Genomic DNA, 23,309 nt, shown 5'->3' on the forward strand with positions numbered 1-23,309 from the left:
TGAAGCTGGACAGACTGGACCACTAATATGGCTCAGATAAAACCCCTCTGAGACCATGTTTCACAAGATTAAATACATGTACACACAGCATTCAAACACACACGGTTCATAGAAAATACACAGCTATTTTGCATATCTTGGCATTCACTTGTGCACACACACACACACACAGACATACAAATACAGCACAGCTTTATAAACACATCATTTCCTTTCTTAACAGAACAACAGTGCATGGTTCCTATTAGTGGTCTCCTCTCCCCGTACTCGGCCTGCGGTCTGCAGTTCCTACTCAGCCCCTAATGCCTGAGCTCTCACATGCTGTAAGGACAGACAAAGATGGCAGCGGAGGCAGCATTCCAAACTGTAACAACCAAACTATAACTCAGTGGAAAAAACACCAATTGGTCCATTAAAGAGACGAGGAGTAAACGGAAAATCCAGACGGTGATACATGGCCTGCAGAAAGTTTAACCACTCACTTCCACTGTAGTCATTTCAAATGAACTGAAGTGGATGCAGAGTAATGTGTACGACCAGTAAATGAATCAGTAAGACTTTTTACAAGTATCCTGATGATTGTTTAAAGGGAGTTCTTTCTTGTTCCGCAAATAAAGAACTGTGACACAGCCTATTGCCTTCAAACAATAGAGGCTTAATATAACTTTGCTCCCATCTTAAGCTCTTCCTCCTTGCTCCAAAGGTAAATAGATCTCCATGGTTACCTTTGGGTCCAGGTCCGGCGTTTTCTTCTGAAAGAGCATGTCCTAATGTGTGTGTGTTCAGTCAGGCTCCTCAACAACAACATGGAGGATGAGACGTTAACTGTGAACATGGTGCCTCGGCAAATCTCTCACCATAACTCCTTTTTCACAAACACATCTGTCTCAACCCTCCCATGAGAGAGAGAGAAAGAGAGAGAGAGGTTATAATTTTAGATGAGGCTTGATGTTCCTTATCTCATTCTTGAGTGCTCTGATGGGACACAGCTCCCCGTAGGGCTGAAGAGAAAACACAAATCATCATTTCAAGGACAACGCTTAACCCCGACATTTTCATTCTTACCAAAACGAAAACCACAAAGATCCTTTACTCACATCTGCAAAAACCAGGACTTCATTATATCAAAAGAATCAGGACTTGGTTCGATGTGAACTTAACTTTGGTCCACATTTCCTCATCTCTGTCATGGTGCTGTTCTGGTTCCCACCCCCCTTTTCAGTACAGCATTCCTCTCTCCTAGCCTAGCACTCTGGAGACTTGACAGACAGATTCCTGAAAACTCCCTACCGCTCTGTAAGGATGTCATTTTAATTTGCATTAAAACAAGCTTCAGGTCAATGTGATTCCACACCTTGATCAGACTGAATCTGTTTAAACATCACAGTTTTGTCCATAGTGAGATCAATGATCCAAATCTTGGTTCCCTTGTTTCCCTCCAAACCCATCACCACACTTGCTGCTACTATATATTCTTCCACCCTGTTTCCATGCTGCAATCAAGACGGTCAAAAGTGCAATCCTAAAGCGCTGAATGGAAATCCGGGTTGCAGGGTTAACAGGTCATCCTGCCGTGGATTCAGCCCAGTAATTGGCTCTGCATGTCTGATTAATGGTGGAAACTGCAGATGGACGCCATTTTCCTCAGTCAGACACTGGCTCCCACAGAACTTAATCACTCCCCTCTCTGTGAATGGATGAGATCAGCTAATGTATAAAAATTAAAGTGCTCCTATTTCTTGTCAATGCTTAACTTTCAGCCATAGATTTGCTGTGGCTGCCTCATGCATTGTTCCCTTAATTTCACAGAGGAAAAAATGTATTCACTGTTAATGTGACAGACAGTTTAAGTCATTCCACGCTTCTCACTGGGACTAAAAATAGTAGTGGGGCGTAGAATGATTGAACCTTTAGATAGAGCTCTTGGCCGAGTCTGCAGCCATTACTTTAGTTATAAACTCTCCTTTCATCCTCTTGCAGCACTGCAAAAAAACAACCAAAGGTTAAACTGTACACGCTACTGATGACTGGATTCTTCCCTTGCAAGTCAAAGGTAGTGTGTTTGTGAGTGAGACACAAAGTTACTAATTAGCTCACCTGCTGTCGCACTCCTTCAGCTCCTTTATTTACACAAGCTGTGAAAGAACAAAGCAGCTTGGAAAAAGAGCATTGTTGTGTGTGTATACAACATCTACAGACGTGTCAAACAGGCAAGAGGTGACTGTGACATCGGTGATGCAGCCCCTGCTGCATCTGCAGCTATTTTTCATACAAAATTGTAAACATCTGATCTGTTATAGGTTAAGGTCACTGAGTTCTGTCAGTCATTTACTCAAACATAGACTGAGGCAGTGGTTCTCAATTATTTTCTGTCATGCCCCCCCTTGAGGACAGAAATGTTTTCACGACCCCCCCCCCCCCGTCTCCTCTGACCCACACCCCTGCAAATTGAAATACTATTGAGACCCTGATAACAAGTATAATTTTATCTGTACAAAACACTGTATGAGTTGCTGCCACCTAGTGACTGGAGGCTTGTTATCATTCAAGCATTACAGCAGTGGTACACTTATGTCCAGCGTGCCATATTCCACTGGAAGCCCCTCACGCCCCCACCGGCTCCTCACTGCGCCCCCCCTGGGGGTTCTGCCGCATTATTGGAAAAGTACTGGACTGAGGTGTCATTCATTCATATTATTACAGGTATTTTACAACATGAATCCATTTTAAAGTGTGTTTACCCAAAAATCATAGTACATTGGCTTTCATCACTCGCAACATCCACCTGCACAACAGTCGGTTGGGTTTGAACAGATATACCGTGCAGGAGCAAGTGTCAAAGACCAGCCCCATGTCCAACTCATTCCTCAGCTCCTGAAGCAAGAATGTGCACCATGCAACATTCTTCAGGCCAGAAACAAACAATGGAGGCACTCAGACTCTGCGTGAGTTTGTCAAGTTTTTTGGCTGCAAAAACACGTGAGATTTGAGCCACAGTTAACGTGACTAATGACACAGAATAATGTGACTGCTAGAAAGATAATACTCCCTACAACCCCTCTACAATGACTCTCAGAGATACAGTAGCAAATCCTAACAAATTAGCCCATCTTGAACTGCATTTAAATTCATCTTTTGGGCGAAAGGCATGATTTTATCATCTGCAGGTTTAGTTTCACTTTGTGTAAGCAGAGTTAATCTGGAAACAAATAAAGACATGTAGGATAAGGCAGGAAAAGTTAGGTGCTTCTCATTTTCTCTATGAGAAGTCGTTGACCTCCAACTAGGGTGTGATCACACTTGTCAAACAAACCCTGACGTTGTCACTCTCGTACTGCATTTCCTTTGTGATGTTTTGAGGCTACCATCCGCACCTCTGTGCACACAAACCAAACAGACTGACTGTTTTCAAAGGTTGCTTTCCAAAAGAACGTGTGAAGTCAGTGTATTTGTCCACAACAACAAGGATTAAATGCAGCTGTATGTAGTATCCTATACGTGCCGGAAGACCTCCAGAATGTGATGTTACCAGAAGGCAAAAAGGGGGTCGGATGTTTTTGTGGGGTTTCTGTGATGACTCCATTGAGGGGAATGTACAGATGGTCAGAAGGCGACACACGCTCTGACTCATCCCTCCCAACTAGCTCGCACAACTTCTGCGGAAACCCTGTGCTTACGATGGAAGTCGTCACAAATGTCCAACTCTACTGGTCTAAGCCAATAGGGAAGCGGCTGGAGGTGACGTTCAGGTGTCTTTTACCTGCCTCTCAGTCTGAGTGAGCTGGATACTCAATCTGCTGTGTCCAGACATGATGTTTCAAAACCCTGCCATGTCTTTTTCTGACCGTACAGCAGATATGGCAAACTACCCAGAAGGAGTGAACAGGTGCAGACACGGTCAGTATACCCTTCTCAAATGTGTATACTGTATATTTTGTGTATTCCATGCACAATATGTACTGTATGTCCTAAATGTACATTGCATTTTCATGTGAGCCGTATGAGGCAGTAAGTACAGTGTATTTGTTCTCATACTGAACATTCTAGAGCGTGATACGTTGTCTGCAGTAGTAATGTGCGTGTGTCAGATTGGTGCTGGCAACATGGTGAGGTGAGAAGGGTAAGACCCGAGTGCATGGCCTGGTTTTCCTGGCACAGAGATGAGTCATGACAGCTGCAGGACTGTCTGCTGCTCCTCGTCTGCTGGACTGCACCGGGTCAGGAACAAACTCCACGTTACAGTCATGGTAATAAGCAGCAAGTCTTATTGTTGATATGTACAGACGCAGAGCTCCAGATAAAAACTACGTAAAACTGCAAGGAATGTTTTGACCTGATGTTCCTGAACTAGATTCATATAAACATATAAACGTTTTAATGGCACACTAAACTCATGAACCAAGGCAGTTTATGTGCTGTATTAGAGCCTCCCTTATGGAAGAAAAGGAGAACTACAGTCCATAATGTCTTTTTACAAAATGTATCCAAAATGCCTGAATTCCCGGCTTTCACACACACACACACATTTCATATACGCTCAAACATATACACCTATCTGTCTGCAACAATTGTGCTACACAATAAAATGTTCATTTGACAGAAATACACAAAAACACATTACGTAGAAGCAATGGAGCACACATAACAAATTGGGGCACTCATTCATGAAGGACAGGACTGGGATTGACGTAAATAACTAACAGGAGGCATTAGCACATTTTTGTGCCAAAGAGGAAAAAAGCCCCACATAGATTTCATGTATATTATTATCTTCTGCAGTAATCACAAGTGAAAGTTACTTGGTCAGTGACAGAGGCTTAGCTTCATCAGAGCATCGTGACAGATGGAAGTGAGCAGCTTGTGGGAACGTGAAGCCCTTTCAGCTGAACTCCTGCTGTGATGTGTTTGTGAGGAGCAGGTACGGCTCCATTTTAATCTGTGTGAATGGGGCAGTTTTGTTTGAGATTTATAGACGTGAACACATTAGCAGAAAAGCACAGACAGACTCGAACTAGGGGACAGTCTTTAAAACACGAAAAGACTGTTGTTAATGTAGACAAAAGTTGACATAGAAACCCAATGAGAAAAAAGAAATTTTACTTTTCAATCGGAAAATAAAAACACACAGGCTCCACGTCCGTGTGCTTTTCTAGAATTTTCTCTCTTTGTGTTTTGTTTAAAAATTAGAGGCAGCACAGTACCTCTGAGACAAGTGATTCTTTTTGTCTCGTTTTTACTGTCATTTTATGCCAGACCAATATGCTGAGGTGGAGAGAGGAGGGTTAGCTAAGCAACATGTGATGGACTAGGTTAGTACCTGCCAGAGAAGGGGAGTGGACCTTGGCACAGGGGAGCAGGGGAAGGGCAGAAGCCTCTGTGGAGGGCCTGGGGCACCTTGCTGTCCCCAGGTTTGTGGATGACACTGTAAATAGGTTCAGCCCTGCTGTGGGATTACAGGAATCACAGTGAACGAGGACAAGTGCAGGACACAAAAGAAAGCGCACATACCAACAAAGAGGCCACAAATGAACATAACACAACAAAACGTGAAGACAGCTTGGACAGAGACGATGCAGGGCCACAGAACTAACACTCATTCAGTAACACATTCACTCCACATTCACAAAGACATGTGTAAGCGCCTCAGGGTAGAATCCAGCCCTCGCTTCAGAGCTGAGAGTTAACAACACCCAAGGCCTCATGGGTTATTTCAATCAAGCTCCTGTGAATGCTGCTACTTGAATCAGGGGTCAAAGGTTAAACCACAGTTATAACATGTACTAAAAGTGACATGAGGCCTCTCTCAGCACACAGCCACCACACACTGTCCAGCTTGTTGTTGTTTGCACCACAACACCTCTGATGAGATGAAATGAGAGTGAACTTCATCGGCTTTATATAATACTAATGTGCAAATAAAAAGTTTGTAACATGTGTGTGTTCATATGCAAAACCAAAAAGAACGACAAACCTAAAAGAAAAACCGATGCCATTCAAAAGAACATATCAAGCCTCAAGAACTAACACTATACTAGTAAAAAAAAAGCTGACTTTAGTTAAAAAAAATTGTATGTTTTTGATGTGTGAGCAGAAAACCATGATACAGCAGCTGCTAAATAACCTACCTTGTGAAGTCTTCTTCTCCGAGCATGTGGCGTGGAACCGGCGAGTACCTGGACGGGGTAACCTGGGGTGGAGGGTAAACGGGCTTAGGCTCCATTGGCCCCATGTAGTTATGGCAGACGTGGTTATCTACCGAGGTGGGGAAGGCTGGAGGGAGGGCCAGACCAGTAGGGGGAAAGAAAGAATGATTACAACACAAACACATGAGCGAACTCTTCACCATGCTACTACATAATAATTTTTAAGACCAACTGGGAGTCAGGATGGGGTTTTTAACAAGGTTTTTTGACTAAGTTGAGGGGTGTGGCGATGTTGCAGAGGAGCTGTGATTTATTTAAATATCTCAATGTTAGAAGTACAGTGTTATAAATAGTAATTTGGGCTAAGTGACTCTCATTTTTTAAAAGTCGTAATCCTTATAATATAATGATCAAAAATTTAAATCTTCTCAGAGAAAGAAATTCACCCATGCAGCAAGTGAGAAGTTTTCATTTGGCTTTCTTTGTCATCTTTACATTCAAATACCTAAACTGAGATGCTACCATTTAGAGAGAGCTTTAACATGTTACTTTAATATGAGGTGACTGTTTTGTGTAAATATGAGATGCTGCAGCTCAGGATCGTGGGCTCTCATGAGCAGGTGGGATGTGAGAAACCTTCCACACTCAGTAGGAGGCAGAGAACTGTGCTTCGTGTTGCTGTGAGAAGCTTTTCTGTTTGTGTGTGTGTTAGTGTGTGTAGTCACTGCATTTACTGCGTGGGTGTCTTTGCATGGCTGTTTGGGGGAGAGATACAAAGATCCAACACAGATCCAACACAAAGGAATCAAAGATGCCAGCTGAATTTTGTCTGCTAAACATTAAGATTCTTGAATTAAAAAAAATGCACCTTTTACTTAAAGTACAACAGTTTACATAAGAAAACCTGTCTAAGCTTTGGTCTTTGCCTAACAAAAGGGGTTCTTTAAGACAGGAAGTGTCAACAGGAAGAGGGAGCTATAGATACGTACTGCTGGAATAGTCTGGAGGCGCGTACATGTCGTTGAGATGCACAGGGCCTGGCTTGGCCACCTTGAGGTAAACCATATCAGAAGTGTTCTTCAGGGCAGCCACCGCCTCCTCGTGACGCACATCCTGCAGAACAATGTTGTTCACCTGACGAAGACAGAGAGGAGGCAAAAAGTCAGCGCAGCATCACCTGATTACCTCGTGTCTCTGAAGCACTGTGACAACATCATGCATCGCACCAGCCAACACAGTAATGAATCACAGCTCCGAGGTATAAGAGGAATGTTTTGGCACTTGTATAGCAGAGAGAAAGGTCGGTGTTTGTGTGCGCTCGGCAGCGTTAACGAGGATCAATAGCAGTAGGTAGAAGTGTTAAATATAATCTGAATTATTTTTGCTCGTCTTCACTGCCTGTTCCCCTGGAATTATGCTGTCAGTCAAAAGTTTTCGAACACCCCATATTTTGGCAGTTTTGGCTGCGCTGAGGCAATAGGACCACTGCACCTTCACAGTAAGAAGAAAGTAACAGGTACAACATGTTACATTCCAACAAATATTGTCAGGAGAATTAATAAATTGCACTGATGTACTTACAGTAGGAAATTGGTAAAAATACTGTAAAGCAGTTTAAAAGCCCCCCACTGTCATACAGAGGTGATGGGCCGTATTTGATTGGCCCACACCATGGGACACTAAATTATTGATCAATGCTTAAATATTAACATGCACTTCAAAGTTTCGCTTAGCTTCAAGAGGTAGAGTTGCCGAGAAAATAATGCAGTCACTGAACATGTCTAATAAATCTACATGTTGTGTACATCCAGCTCTACTTGGCAACAGTTGTAAGAAATCAGCCCTAACAACTTTTGTAAAGTTGCCAGATGATGAAATTAATTTTGATGTGAATCCCTAACATGCAACGTAGAATTCGGTTCAGGTTCATACAGCGAGCAGTCTGTCTCCGGTCTGCAGCCGTCCGTCTTTCTGTGCAGCTCCTCCTTCTATGATCTTGGTGATATAAATGCTGTTGTCTCCTGGGATGTGTTGGTTTCCAATTCCTCCAGCGATGCTGAATCCTAGCCCTGTTTGAGTAAAAACAGAGTCAGATGTGACAGTGGAGTTGTGTTTTAGGCCTAGCTCTTTGTAACTCACACCTTCAACATTTAAGGTCATTTAGCAATTTGATGGTATTAATTGATTTTTTTCCAACAGGGGAGTTAAACTTGGCATAACTTGAATATACATCATGCAGTCTCCCAAACAATTCTGACAGCAATCTCTGCTATGATGAATTAGGAGTTGCCTCCCTGACCTTTGGGACCTTTAAGCAGGTTGACTTCCAGGATTGTCTCAGGTGGGGCTTGTCTTCGTCGAACCAGCAGCCGCACCACTGGCCCCGCCTCCTTCAGGGCCTCCACCGCCCGGCTGTGAACCACCTCGGACACGTCCACATCATTCACACGCAGCACACAGTCATTAACGCTGCGAAGATAAAGGAAGATTTGAAACTTTTTTAATTTATATACAGAATGTATCGCCCCACAAGGCAGGATGACAACAAAAGGACAAAAACAAAACACTGAAAAAAACAGGAAGAAACCTGAGCAGGGCCACCGTTTCCAAAAGCGCCACAAAGCACATAAAAAAAGTACACTTTAAAATAATTTTTGCATGTTTGAGGCTTTGTTTTGTTCCCACTGAATCATAACTTAGAGGAAGCACACAGAGCCAGGGGGCAAGGCTACAGAAACTCTACCACCCACACAGTGGTGCCTGATGGGACACAGTGGTAAAAAGCTTTTGAGAAGAGAGAAGATGTAAGAGGAACAAACACAGCACAGATGAAATGAAAGGGCTTGAAAAAAGATAGCTAGAAAAGGCTGAGGTGTGTTAGTGGATGAAGGTAACATTGGAAAGGAACCTACCCCAGCCTTCCATCCATAGCAGCTGCTCCACCAGGGATAATCTTGGTGATGAATATTCCTGGATCATCAGGAATGTGGGGATTGTCTATTCCTCCTGCGATGCTGAAGCCTAGGCCAGAGTTTCCCTGTAGACCAGACATGATCAGCATTTCCAGTGGAGAAACAAACAACACAAACATAAGGAACATGAGATCAACACAGAAAGTACCAGTGGTTTTATCCAGCAATGTTATGAACAACTGTGACGCACGTGTTATTGCACTCTACAAGAACGATTCCTGCTATTCTTTTAATCTCTCACTTCATGTTTTATCACCCAGTGTTTGAGTCTTGTATGACCAGAAAAGTGCATTTATGGCCTGAGCTACTGAGGCCTCTCACTCTCATCTTGTTGTCTCTGCTTCAAGGAAGATGTTCGCGATGTTCCATTTAGATCCAGTGGCTGTGCACACTGCTGCATGTGACAGCCATGGCCGTAGAGACAGACATCCAACAAGACAGCTCCAAAAAGACCGCACTTTATTATTGTCTATAATTAATGAGTAACAGCCACACCGACGGAGGAAGGAGAGAGATGACGCTGTGCCTCAGCGCCAAATGTTAAACACCCACAGACATTTTAAAGTGTGACTCTGTAACAGTTTATTTGAGCCCTTTGCATGCAGCGCTGTCACTTCAAAGTGTTAGGGGCAGAAAGATGCTGTGCATTTATCATGTGTCTGCAGGTGCTTATACATGTATATGTGTAGGTGCAATAATGAGAGCAGATGCGGTATAGCTCTGCCACTACAAGCTGAAACACAGCTGACAAGTGTTTGCGCTGCCTATTCAACAATTGAGCAGGAGAGCCCTTTAACATCAGCGGCGTCTGCTGATGACATGTGAATTAGGATTATGTAAAACAAAACCTCACTGGTTTCAACACTGCAAAAGGTTGATTAAAATTGGACATTATTTAACAAGCAGAAGATTAAACACTAACTTTCAGCATTTGCAGAGATAAACATTAAGCCTAATTGTTTAACATAAACAATTTTTAACTAAAAATACCACATTACTTAAACATTTGTGCAAAATTTGAATGATACCTAAAAATATTCATTGTGATTTATTTTAAGTAGGTTAATTTTTTTAAAAAAGTATAAAAAACAGCTATCAATGCTAATTTAAAAAAAAAAGTATAAAAAACAGCTATCAATGCATAAGAAGATGCATTGAAAAGAATAAAAGATATTCAAATCCAATTTCATATTGTTTATCTTGAGGGACCACCATGGATCTGACCAGCATCTCTCTAATACAGCAGAAATGGAACACAAACTTTGTATTTACCATTCCACAAGGAATTGAATGCAAGTTAAGCATTAGTTAAAATAAAATTAGTTAAGCTAAAAAATGTGCACAAAAAGGAAGTGTCCTTGTTAGACTATATTGTATACATTTTAAGTTCCTTATCTGTGTAGAATTTACTGCCACCTAGTGGTAACAGCTCAATTGATGACACACTAAAGCAAAGCAGCATTTGATATTTTGAAGCTCACCCTCTCCAAAATGATCTCTTCATATTTGTACATCCCATCACTTCCATTTACCTGTCAGAACAGAGGAAAAACGATAGTTTAACAGCAGCTTGTATTGATGTGTTCCTGCTCAATTCAATACACCATAATCAGGACTGCAGCATTTAAAGACTGGATTAAAAAATATCCAGTTAAACCCAAGCATTAATGAATTAAAACTGACATTTTCTTTGTTGAAATGAATGTGAATTGTGACAGAGAACAAGAGCAGTGTCTTACATAAGGTCCTGCATCCAGTGAGTCTGCGTTGACGATGATGGGGGGAGGGTTGGCCTGTGAATATGAAGAGATACACATTATGTTAGTGTGTGTGTGTGAGGCTGCCAGCACACAGACGTAACTCTGTACACACACCATCACTCGGAGCAGAGTGAACACATGCCAGTGGGAGCAGTGAGTGAGTGAGTGATTCTCCTTGTTGTTTAAGGCAGTGGGGATATAGGGGAGTGGGGGAGAGACTGATGGGCTCCGGACGTTAGATAGGTGTGAGGACTGCGAATGAGGACTGAGGCTCAGAGACCGCCGCTTATTAACCGCCTCTGGCAGACGTCCGCAGTATCCTCATAAAACCAACCAGAGCCTGCTGCAGCTGAACAATACGCTAATCCCACATCAGCTCCTGCTAACACGTCCACCTCACACAGATGTAACACCATGTGGTGTATCCACTCAATCAGCAGGGTATACTACTGCATGACCCGTCAGCCGACATAAGAATATTTCCCCACAAACTCTAATATCATAAATTACTGAGGTCATTGTTTCTAAAACTGTTCGAATGGCACCATGGTCTGACGATGAAAACCAACCTGGACCAAGTACGCAAGTTTGTAAAACATCCTAACTGCTTCAAATAAAATATATTAAAGAGGCAACCAACCAGTGGGTAGCTCTCTTTATTACAATTAACATTTAATATAAGTGAATGATCAGCGTTGCTGTGCTATGACATTGAAAATCTACAACCCTCAGTTATTCGGAGCACTAGCTGCCCTTTTCTGTTATCTGCATGTGGACTTGCAGATGTGAACATCTGAGCTTTTTTTCTTCACTGCTCCATCTTTGATCCCAACTCCTACAAATGCCCTATAACCACGGAACAAAACAAAACAAGGAGAGAGTTTAATCGTGAAAGAATCATCTATAGCCCGGAGTCTACTGCAGCTGTATAAGTGACAGTCGATCCTGAGAGCAAAGCTTATGCAGGAAGAAATGTTGAAAACACAGCCTGAGGGAAACACAAGGGAATACATCAGCTAGTATCGGCCTTTGGTGACAGACTGAGCTACTGAAATCCAATACTGAGAACATGTGTAACAAAACACACCTGGTAAAATATAAGGTCATACGTGTAATATCACAGTGCCACAATACTGCCCAGTGATATCAGTGAACGCGTGCATGTGCAGATTGAACAGAGTGAAGCCAGCAGGACTATTATCCTGTTTTCACACTGATGCCTAATCTCTTTATCTGATTCTCACTTTGCTTCCAAACGAAAAGGAATATTAGACACTCATCTGAGTGTGTGTAATCTCTACACGAGTTTGTTTAAGCTAGCGATTTATCCAGTTCACTTGGACTAGATGGGATTATCGCTTCGTCCTTGGTGCTGTTTATTTTATTATTCCTGCTAATCTGCTGCACAGAAAAGGGCAAATGATTGAAGACGATAAGATCTGACCACTGCTAAACTTTCATGACACATAGTGAAGGCAGTGCCTGTCTGTGTTTTAATGGGCCCACAGAGGACGAGCAGGGGACAGTCACTTAGACTTATAGTGTCTGGATTTTCCTGCCATGGGAGGATCAATGTCACGCTGCGCAGTGAAGACAAAAGCAGTGGCTTATAGATTGATGTCAGTCAAGGAGAGGACGGGGAAGTCTGTCTGTGAGTCGCAGCAGGTGAATGTGGGTCAGACAACTTTATGTAATTCAATATGTGATGCGAGGAAAAAAAAGTGCAGATGTCGTCCTGAGCTAGGTCTGGAGAGAGAGATTTCAACAGCAAAACAAAACCTAGACGTGGTTTTAACACTGCATACTGTCCTCTGAAAGCCTGTCCTGTCTTACCAGTACTCAGTAATTAAAACTGCAAGCCTTTGTTTTACACAATGTCATAACAATGGATTTGATTCTGAATTAGCCCACAATTGGACTGCAGAGTTGGAAAATAAATAAGTATTTTACAAGAGCGATGATACATTTTAGAATTAGAAATTGCTGTGAAGCTGGTGTGTGTGTGTGTGTGTGTGTGTAATGGAATATGTGGCGTATAAATTGACCTTTCAGCTCAATGGGTGAGTTTTTTATTGGTGTGGTCACACTTTATGGATGGTATTTACATCTGTTTAAACACCAATTATTGTACATGCCAGAAGTTGACATTCTAAGCACTGGACACAGTAAACCTGACTGATATTCAATCGACTTAAAAATCAGGAAATTTAAGAAAAATCTGCAAAAAATCAAAAATCATACCAAAAAATGTTTACATGTGCAATGTTCATTCATTCTCTGAACTCAAAGCTGCCTCAGGGTGAATGTGGGATGCTGTACACTCTTGACAGCTGCCAGTGCATGAACTTCCTGCTGTACACATGCTAATATCACTCGTTCCTGTTGCCCAAGTGCAAGGTTTTCTCAAGATGTAACAATAACACACTAAAGTAAGCAGACCACGCCCCCTTGTGGGGCAGTGAGGAAATATATGGCCAGTAGGGACCCACAGACAGGATGGTCACAACGCCCTGTGATTCCACTCTTATATGACAATATAAGCAAATTACAAATATTAATATCTTTGAATTTATTTGTTAATTTAGTTGAATCCATTTTTGAGCCACCAAAATATTGGCTACCCTTAAGAAACAAGAGTTCAGGAAGTATTACATGCCAAATATGCCAAATATGGCAGAACAAAAACAGACCCATTAACAGACCCTTTATTCACAGTAACCTGGTTCACAGACCTCTGTTGTTCTTACTTCTTCTCACCTGCAATGCAGACTGCAGGAGCACAGAAGCTTTGGACCAAATGGAGGCAAGTCATTGTAGTGGAAAGCACTAAGCTCCTGGACAAACAATGACATGAGCCCAGACGGCTTTCTCAGTGTGAGATCATTACAGTCCACGCTGACCCCCAGGAGTGATGAAACTCACCAGCTACAGTCCTCTCTTTCTCTCACTCCCTCATCTTATTCACCCATCTGTTCATACTAGTTTTTATTCATCAGTCTGCCACCGTGCTCCTCTGTCTTTTGAGACCGTGGGTCTGTCTCTTGTCTGTCGGCATCACAGCAGACGTGTCTCATGTCTCTCTGGCGTTACACCACACAGACCTCCAGGACAGTAATGCAACAGAGACTCCCACTGAACCCTGCCAAGCGCACGGCACAGGCTCCATCCCAAACTGTTAAATAATCTATGTGTTCCCATGGCAACCGTTGCTCGCAGGGTATTGGTCGGCTGTCCTGTTTAGCCACCGCCCCCTGCTTCACCTCTTTGAGCACTCACTGCAGCTAACACGGCTTTGTGCCTGCACACGCTCTGGGCTGGATGTGGCTGACTGCCTTCTGTGTCTACTTATCACACAGACACAGACACACATGCTCGGACACATGAAGAAACACTGCTTTCAGGAGGAACTGTTTCTGTACGCTGGAAATGAAATGAGGCTCCTTCTCTCTATAATTGAAGTAAATGGCTGCCTTAATAGTTTTGGGTGTCAATTACTACGTCCACAGTCTTTAACAGAACATAAGGCCAGTTTTTGTAAATCGCAACCATTTGAGGAAAAACAAACTGCAAAACACAAAAAGGTTCGAATGTTTGGGTTACATTTCCCTGGCGTTATATGTGTATAACTGATCACTGACAAATAAACCCTTGAATCTTTGAGTTAAATTCAGAGGCAAAAACGTTGCTTCTTTTTGCATATGTTGGTGAGTGCATCTGTCTACAAGACAAGGGAAATAAAGAAAGAAAGTTAAGCCCGAAATTCTATTTTTATTTAGTCAAATTTTAAGAGAACCTCTAGCTGACAGGTAGAGAAGGATGTGAGAATATCACTCTGTTTAGCAAACATTCCCATATCACTTACTCCTCTGTCTAGGTTTGACAATTCTTTCTCCGGTGCTGAAACGTGACATCCATCCTCGGTCACATGATGCACCCAGTTTAAATGTGCAACTAATGCTGCAGCAAGCTCTGCTGGCAGCAAAGCCAGTGTGATTGGTAGAAAAGAGAACAAGACGTCCTGATGTTGTCTACAAATGTAACTTGATTTCATTTTCTGATGCCTTTGGCCATGCTGCATATATGTTCTCCTGCAGAATGCTGGATGAGAGACGCAGTCAGCGGTGCTGCTGTGATCCTCTGGCTCTCATTGGCCTCTGGTATGGGCCACGCTGCAGTCCAATCAATATCTACTCAATTACCATGCACCCAACATCTTATTCAAGCTGTGGCCCATGTGCTGGAAGGGAGAGGGAAGAGGAGAGGCAAGGTGAGGGAAGAAGTGACAGATGTAGCCACAGAGGATGAGCACATGACAACGACCAATCATATTCTACACCGCAGACACCATACAAACTCAGTGTTGTATTCCTTGTCTGGGACAAAAGTAGACTAACAAGACAAACAAAGAAAAATCTCACAGCACCAAAGGGCAACCACTCCTTCTGTCTTGCAACGACAGCAGCAGAATCCAGGAACTCACGTCAATGAGCCAGCCACGAGGACATTAATTAAGTTCCACCATAAAACCTCCTCGTTAAAGCTTAAAGTTTTTTGATTTGATGGTCATGATTGAGCCCTGTGACCATGCTGCCCTCACCTTCAGCAAACCCTACAAGCACACACCACAGACCAGGCCATAATTAATAGCTCGTCACAGCTGTCATCACTGCAGCCTGCTCGTCTTTATGTAATGTTACTACAGCAGGCTAAGGCTTACCTCTGTGTCATGCTGAGCACCTCCAAATGAGAGCAGGCTATTTTGACCTTCACAAATATAGAGAGGGAAAAAATGTGAGTAACAATATTGAAAGAGTAAAGGCCTCTGGCGTGTCTGGTACGAGTGATCAGGTATGTCTTTGATGTAGGAAAGAGCCCATTTTCACAAGTTATTATGATGATATTATGATAAATGACTGTAACAGGCAGCAGTACACTGAGTCTAATCCAATTATTAGTGTTTGTTTACATGCATACATGAGTTTGGTGTGATGTTCAATAGACTATGTATTGGAGTATATCCAAAATAATTACATCAAGGACATCTGTAGCTTTTTTTCCCGATGTATAGATCATGACATGGACAATGTGTGGAGTTTTTTGTCTGATTTCCGGATGTGTGTTATTGACTTCAGCCAACAGTCAGCCCAGTGCACTGGGCTCAGAGCCAGTTGAATAAACTCCAAAACAAAACTTTAAATCAATTTCAACAAACATTGATGTCAGTAAATTTACACTACTTTTGCAAACCTGAAAAAAACTGTTGAGGATCATTGTCACAAGGAGTATTAAAGTAAAAGTGTAAGAAAAGTGTAAAAAACGTTTTGTAGAATTTGATAATATTTTACAAATCTCAAAAAAAGTCATTTAAAAAAATTATAATAATAAATATAGTTCGTATTAATAAGCCTAACACTCTATAATCATGATAAATTGCCAATACGTACACCAGAATATGGTTAATATTAAACCAGCTAAAATCTTTAGCAAAACCAAATACAACATAGACAAAGAGCCAATAAACAGGCTAGAAATAAATAAATAAAATAAACAGGTGAAAAGAATTAAACATCTAATACTACGCTTAGCAGTGGTTAGTGTTGTAGTTGGCCCTTGGGCCAGACATGCCTGATCTGAGATACAATCAGACGAGTAACCCTGACCTTATGGTCAGAGTTAGTCACCATGATGACAAACAAAGGTGTTAATCAAAAGAGATCACTGGTTTAATGATCAACACCTACGGTGACAGTCATACAGCAGGTGACTACACCAAGGCTCCATCCTGAAGGAAGCGTGTGGAGCGTGCGTGTCATCAGTATGCTTCACATAATCCCACACCCACTTCCTCAACATCAGAGGTCACTGCAGCATGTTACCTCACAGCTCTTCACTAGTTGCTACCCCTTGTTGCTAAGCTGAGAGAGCACTGCCAAGCTTGTTCCTCTCTGGTGTTTTGGGTTCTACACTCAGTAACGGCAACTCCACACAAACAGAGTGCTGCCATCTTGATGCTTTTGCTGCTGTCACACCGCCGTGTCAGTCAACAGGGCTGTGTTATTCAGCTGCTGTGGTGTCGTTACTGAGGAGGTGATCCTGCAGAATTACCAATGTGACTTCATCTGCTTTCTAGCTCTGTGTCCTCCCTGTGACGCTGTGGAGATGCTGATGGTGTTGCTGAGGTAACAGCCTTAGTCTGACACTATAGGTTGAGAAACTACACTGCAACACCATTAACAACAAACTACAGTCGCCCTAGTGAACATTGACCTACAGGTCAAAATTCCTGTCTGAATGCTCGAGCTTTTGTTTTTCACACTTCATAATTCAGATTATTAAAAGTTCAAATAAAGCAGAAATAATGCAGTAAAAATAATAATAACAGTCTCAACAGTGAAAACTCTTCACACACCCTCCTGTCATGGTGGTGGTTTCCTGCTGTTTGAAAAAATTCCACTGTGGAACACTACACGTACACCTCCATTCAGTAGTACTGGCTGCATTTTGGCCTCACAACGTGTGGGGAGGTGTTAAAAGTGACAAAGAATTACACTAAGTGCAATAAGTAGAACAAAGAAAATGAAATCCCCTCTGATCATCTTAAATACATGCACATTTATCCATACGCTGAGTTATTAGATGCCAAACGGAACCAAAAACAGGCCTTTGTTTTAAGTATTGGTTCAACACTGGTGGTTGCCAAGTTAATCAGCCTTCTGTCCAGTGTCCAGATCTGAGCTCCTCCTTCTCCTCTACACAGGCACACAGTCTCCTGCACAACGTTTCTCAGCTCAGATTAAATTGGACAATAAATCTGACTGACACAATGACACAAAAAGCCCAGTCTCAACTCAGATTTCACCATTTACTGTAGTCCAAGACACTCAGCTGGGTACATATTTACCAATATGAAGTGGGAAAGCACTTTGAGAATTTGTGAGATCATCAGATGTCACAGACTGACAGAGTAGAAGATAAAAGTCAGTTTCCAGCTCATTGTTGTGTTTGTTCATTATACAGTAATAATGGACCTGCACCTGTCTGGGGCAGACAGACACCTCCTTTAACACCTCAGTTATACTATTAATTAATTGAAATAAATATATTGATAGTAAAAAAATTATAATAAAGAAAACATTTTATATTATTGTTATAGAAATGGGTAAAAAAAACAACAGTGAGCGAGACAACACAACATTGAAAACACGAGTGCTGAGTACTGTTAGCTTTTTAAAAGCTAAACTAGCTAAATGTTATTCTTAGAAATAGTTTAGCTATATTTTAAATAGTAACCCTGGATAACTCTTCATCTGTTTAAATAACTAAATGTACGTAAGCTGAAATCATTCATTCTGCACATATCTTCAGTCAAATTTTATACATTTAGTTTTTGTAAAAATAAAAATACTGTATACAGCAAACTCACTGTTTCACAAAAAAGAATCCATGAATAGATGTAATTATTGATTCATTAAATGCTAATTTCAACCCATATTTACAGCATTTTGCCAAACAGCAGTCAACAGTCTATTTTCTTATTCTTTGTCCATTTTCCTCTAACTGGGAACAGCATTTCAACATTTTTTAAGACACAAGTTAGCTTCATTTTTTCAATTGCATATCTCTAGCACTGAGTTTAACAAATACTTTAATATTTTAATTTTGCAGCAGCAGCAGCAGCATCTTCTGGATTAGCTCCTTTTCTTTCTCATTTTGCTTTGGCAGGTTAAGAATCCCGATTTAGCTTGTGTTCTAGTTCTGTTTTAACGTTCTTTATTTATGTTTCCATGTACAAGATTTCCTTGAGTTGCACTTTTTTCAGTGGTACACGTTACTGCATGTGTGCAGAAGTCATTGTAGCAATAAGAAAAGGTTTGGGCCGTCTGCGTATCAACATTTCAGTCTGAGGGTTATTAACTATAGCTGAGCAGTGAGCTACTGTGCAGATCTGACTGAACCTGCACCATGGCAACACACAGGGCTGTGTCTAAGCACAGAATCCTCATTGCTTCCTTCTCTTCCCTCCTCGCCTATTCTGTTCTACCCTCGTCTTTCTTTTCATTTACTCTCCTCTTGTCTTCCGCCTTCTTCTTTCTCTAAGCCAAACCTATAATTTTGCTCATGTCATTCTTCTCACATCCCTGTTTCCAGCCCTGTCCATCTCCCTTCTACATCTCTTCTCTCTGAACCTCCTCCTTGCATCATCACAGCCTAATCTGACACAACAGAAAAGACTCTCGTTGGTTCATGTTGGGGGGAGGGGCTCATTGGGGCTGCCTCCGTTTACATTCTGAACACAAGCCTGACATATTCATGTTGATACAAAATGCATCGGAGGTTAAGCAAAAACGAGGCAGGAAAACAACACAAACAACTACAAATGACTAAATCAGCAAATTTGTGTTAATGCATTTTCAATCAATCTGCTTTACTGAAGGTAGTGTAGATAGATAGATAGACAGACAGACAGACAGATAGACAGACAGACAGACAGACAGACAGATACAGTAGATGGATGGATGAATGGATGAATGGCTGGCATCTGCTGGTAGCCTTTAGGCAGCACACTGAATCCAAATATATTTTTTGGCCTCCAGAAACATCACCAGTGAAGATAAAAAGGCAACAAAACATCCTTTTATTCCTCGTTCATCTCTGTTTTTCATCTCTGTGTAACTGTTTCTCAGAACTGATGTTACAAACATGGATTCAATTGTTTGGCACAAGTGAGTAAAGTTATAAGAAATTATTTAACAAAATACAAATGACCTGCCATGAACACTGCCATGAGACGTTCTTAAGTCTTTTTTCCCAAAGTGAAAAAATGGTTCATAGATTGACACTATGATAAAAGACAATGTGAACGGAGACTGAGCTTAGCTAAGTGTATTTCTAGGTGATGATGTGTAATTCACATATGGTTTCCACGGTAACCCATCTTCCCTCATGCTTTATTGGAATTGTTTTTTCTTCAAATAGGATCAAACTCCAAACCAACATTGTGATCCAGTGAGGAAGACCTCAAACTAAGGACTGAGGCAGTAAAGAGCAGTCACCTCATTAACTACAGACAGTCAGTACATATCATAATCAGAGATTAAGTCAATATCAATGTGTAGAAGATTAAATACTTAATATGTTTGTCTAATCAATAATGTAGAACTAGTAGTAGTAACTAAAAGGTCTTAACAATCCCTGTGAAAAAAGCATTATAAATTCATAGATTAGAACATAAACAGAACCAGCCACGAATGAAGTTACTGCTGTGATCCAGACCACTGTTAAGAGGCACAGCTGTACTGGAGCCTTACACACACACACACACACACACAAACAGTATGTTGTATAGTTTATCCTACATACAAATATGTAATATAATTGTGTAATAATGTCAAGACAAAAGCCACTCCGCAGCAGGGCTGTACTATCAACTGGGCAATAACCAGTGTGATATTAAGATGGTATTGTTTATATCCTCGACAAGGTGAGAACATGTTCCAAGTCGCTTTCTTTCACACACAATAAAGACAGGGTCATCTGCTGCTCTGTGTGTAGACAACTAATAACAATACAGGGGCATGGTATAAAAAAAGCAATGTAATATACAAAATATAAACAGCATCAATACATCTAAATGTAACTCAATTTGTAAAATAAATACATGTATGATTGATAATGCAATAAATCTAACTAATGGGTTGGATAAAGAACCAGGGAGGAGAGTGAAAATAGAAAACAGTGAAAATCTGTGTGCAGAAAATGAGAGAGAAGACCAAATGGCTGAAGGGGCTGCTTGGATAATGCATTAGACTGAGATGGCACTCAGAGCCACTACACATGGTAAGAAAATGCACTGAAACACCAAATGGTCTACACACACACACACACACCATTTGATGAATATCCTACAAAAACGTGAACACCAGATACTGCTCTGATAATCTCCTATAATGAATAAAATAAAATGTTCCAAAATTCTATCTATAAACAAAATCAAAGAATGGATGAATGAAAGATTGGACAAATATCATGATGTGTAATTTCTATTTACAGCAAATGTAAAGTACATTATTTTAAATCTTCTTAAACAGATTTGAAGTTTTTCTACTCGTTGTGTTAAGCATGAGAATATGTCACATCTTCATCTATATTACAGGTCTTTGCCTGCATGTTGGCCCCGTGGATCAGTGACATGATTAAAGACTCTCCCGTTCCACAGACACTAATCTACTTCTCTGATCACTTCTGCTGCTGCCGTCAATAACACTATCATACCACAGTCCTCTGTGCTGAGATTCATATTCCTACTGTTTTCCATGCTGACAAAAATCCAGTATGGAATCCGAGTGTCCCACCAGGTCATGCCGTGTGACAGACAGTGAGTCAGCACCAGCTAATACAGTTACACAGCCCTGATGTTACAGCAAGTCATCTCACATGAATCATTTTCACCTGAGCTTACCATCTTCCATCATGTGAGAAAATATTCCATAAATTCCTATTCTGGCTTGTAAACAGCAAGTTTAACTGTCTTGACTAAAGTACAGTGTGTTCCAATATTGAAATTAAGCAAAGAGGTTTGTTTTGGCAAATCCTGTTGATACTACCTATAAAACAGCTTTTAGTCTAACGGTCTAACGGTTGTGTACAAGTATGTGTTGTAACAGGCACAACCTACCTCCTCTCAACCTACACCTGTGATGGTGTAGGTTTAATAAACAAGCAAAAATGTTTATTAGTCTTAATTATCCTTTTAATACGTACAATCAATGTAGTTAACAAAGTTCTATTATTTTGAGATTTTAACAGATTTTTTTCTGTGGTACTGACTATGTGAGATCTTTACTGTCAAATGTTACTAAAAAAGCTGATGTGACGACTGAGTAAAAAGCACAGGCGCTGTTGTAAGCACCTACACTCCTCCACAAAAATGAAGAGGCGTCAGAGAAGACCTACAGACCAACTCTACACTGATATTGATTGGACACATGCATATTCCATGGTAACGTGGGAGATGGAGCTGGTGGAATTTGCTGTGCATGTCAGCACATTCCTGATAAAGAAAACGAGTCTGACACACAAAGGAAAAGAGCTCTCACTTGGGTACGCACCAACCATCACACAATTACTTCAGATTCTTTTAATTAATGCAACCAGGCTAAACGAGTCCATCAAAGGCTGAGCGTCTCTCTGTCTCGTTTTGTCTATTTTACTCCCATTGTGCGACAAAATCTGATTTTTCCATCGCTGAATCAGGAGTCCACTCTGCCCTACACACTACAGACACTTTTCTAGGCCACTCACTATTGTGATCAGCAAAAACCAGGCGTAAAACAAAAGGAGCCAACAAATAAGCAAACAGCATTTTCCTCTCCATTCTCCTGTCTTCTTTTTTTCATCTACCCTGTCCTGGCTGGCAGCCCAACAGTGAGTGGAGCAGATGAGCTGATATGTGTCTGAGCTCTGACAGGGTCTCTGACAGTGGCCATATGGACCACAGGGGTATGACATGGCAGTCTTAGCCTCCAGGAGGATGCACAGCTATGCACACAGGATGTGTCGACTACTGCAACTATAACAAGCATTTAACAACTAAGAGTGGCAGCCAAACAGCAGCATTCTGCAGTTGCTTCAAGTTAAACCAGCGCCACCAAGCTGTTTAAGCTGAAGGCATGTAGGTCAAGGAAATGTTGATCAAGCATCTCTTCCTCTGTGATCAACCTCTGACTTCTGTCAGGAAACTCTGTCCCTTGCTCCACTGAAATTGCATAAGGGAAACTTGTCCAAGTTCATATGAATATTACAGAGCACCTTGTCTCCTGTGTTTTATCGTGCGTTACCTATAATATATCCACTGCTTTTGTTTTACTACCAAATTCCCAAGGGTAAAGAACACTTAGTGACTGTGCAGTGGCCTGTGTAAAGCATGGGTGTGTGCCTATACTGTAAAAGACAAAGGGGGACTGACAGGCAAAGTGGGGATGGAGGAGGATTGGCAGAAGAAAAAAATAATAAAAATTTAAATGACAACGTGTGCTCTGAATTTGTATAAAATCTGAAAAATCTCTGGCTTTTTAAAGAGCCCCCTTCTGTTACTAGAAAACTGGCAGCAATTTTCAATTTAGTGCTAACATGGAAATGCTCACTGACAACCATTATTTTAAAATTCATTCATTTCAGTTCATTTGGTTAGAAATTGCTGCCACCTCAATACAGAGGTTTATATATATGTAAATGAACTACAAACCTGTAACCTTTTACCTGCAGTGGAAATCAAACTTTTTGTCCACCAGTGACAGTTTGTGATTAGGAGGTAGGTAAACAGTTCTTCCTGACCAAACAAAAACAACACAAATTACAGCTTGTGGTGTATGGACTTCTTGCACTTACACAGTGTTCAGTTAATTCCTTAACCAAAAAGAATATTCTTTGTTTCC

General features: G+C 41.3%; 1 protein-coding gene across 6 annotated transcripts in view; it reads right to left on the bottom strand.

The window, feature by feature from the left end:
- dlg3 (discs, large homolog 3 (Drosophila)) overlaps nucleotides 1–23,309 on the bottom strand; it is a 63,100-nt gene that overhangs the window by 18,236 nt on the left and 21,555 nt on the right. For 3 of the 6 annotated variants that reach the window (XM_017039317.2, XM_008326737.3, XM_025063160.1), the window contains 7 exons: nucleotides 10,855–10,908; nucleotides 10,597–10,647; nucleotides 9,056–9,180; nucleotides 8,443–8,612; nucleotides 8,076–8,212; nucleotides 7,133–7,277; nucleotides 6,126–6,270 (listed from right to left, as the gene is read on the bottom strand). In XM_017039317.2, the coding sequence (XP_016894806.1) occupies nucleotides 6,126–6,270; nucleotides 7,133–7,277; nucleotides 8,076–8,212; nucleotides 8,443–8,612; nucleotides 9,056–9,180; nucleotides 10,597–10,647; nucleotides 10,855–10,908 (827 nt within the window). Of the gene's footprint in view, nucleotides 1–725; nucleotides 867–6,125; nucleotides 6,289–7,132; nucleotides 7,278–8,075; nucleotides 8,213–8,442; nucleotides 8,613–9,055; nucleotides 9,181–10,596; nucleotides 10,648–10,854; nucleotides 10,909–23,309 lie in introns of those variants that run through there. The other 3 variants (XM_008326738.3, XM_008326736.3, XM_025063157.1) reach the window with 2 other exon arrangements.

This window comes from Cynoglossus semilaevis, chromosome 15, assembly GCF_000523025.1.
Source record: "Cynoglossus semilaevis isolate Cse_v1.0 chromosome 15, Cse_v1.0, whole genome shotgun sequence".
Taxonomy (NCBI): Eukaryota; Metazoa; Chordata; class Actinopteri; order Pleuronectiformes; family Cynoglossidae; genus Cynoglossus; species Cynoglossus semilaevis.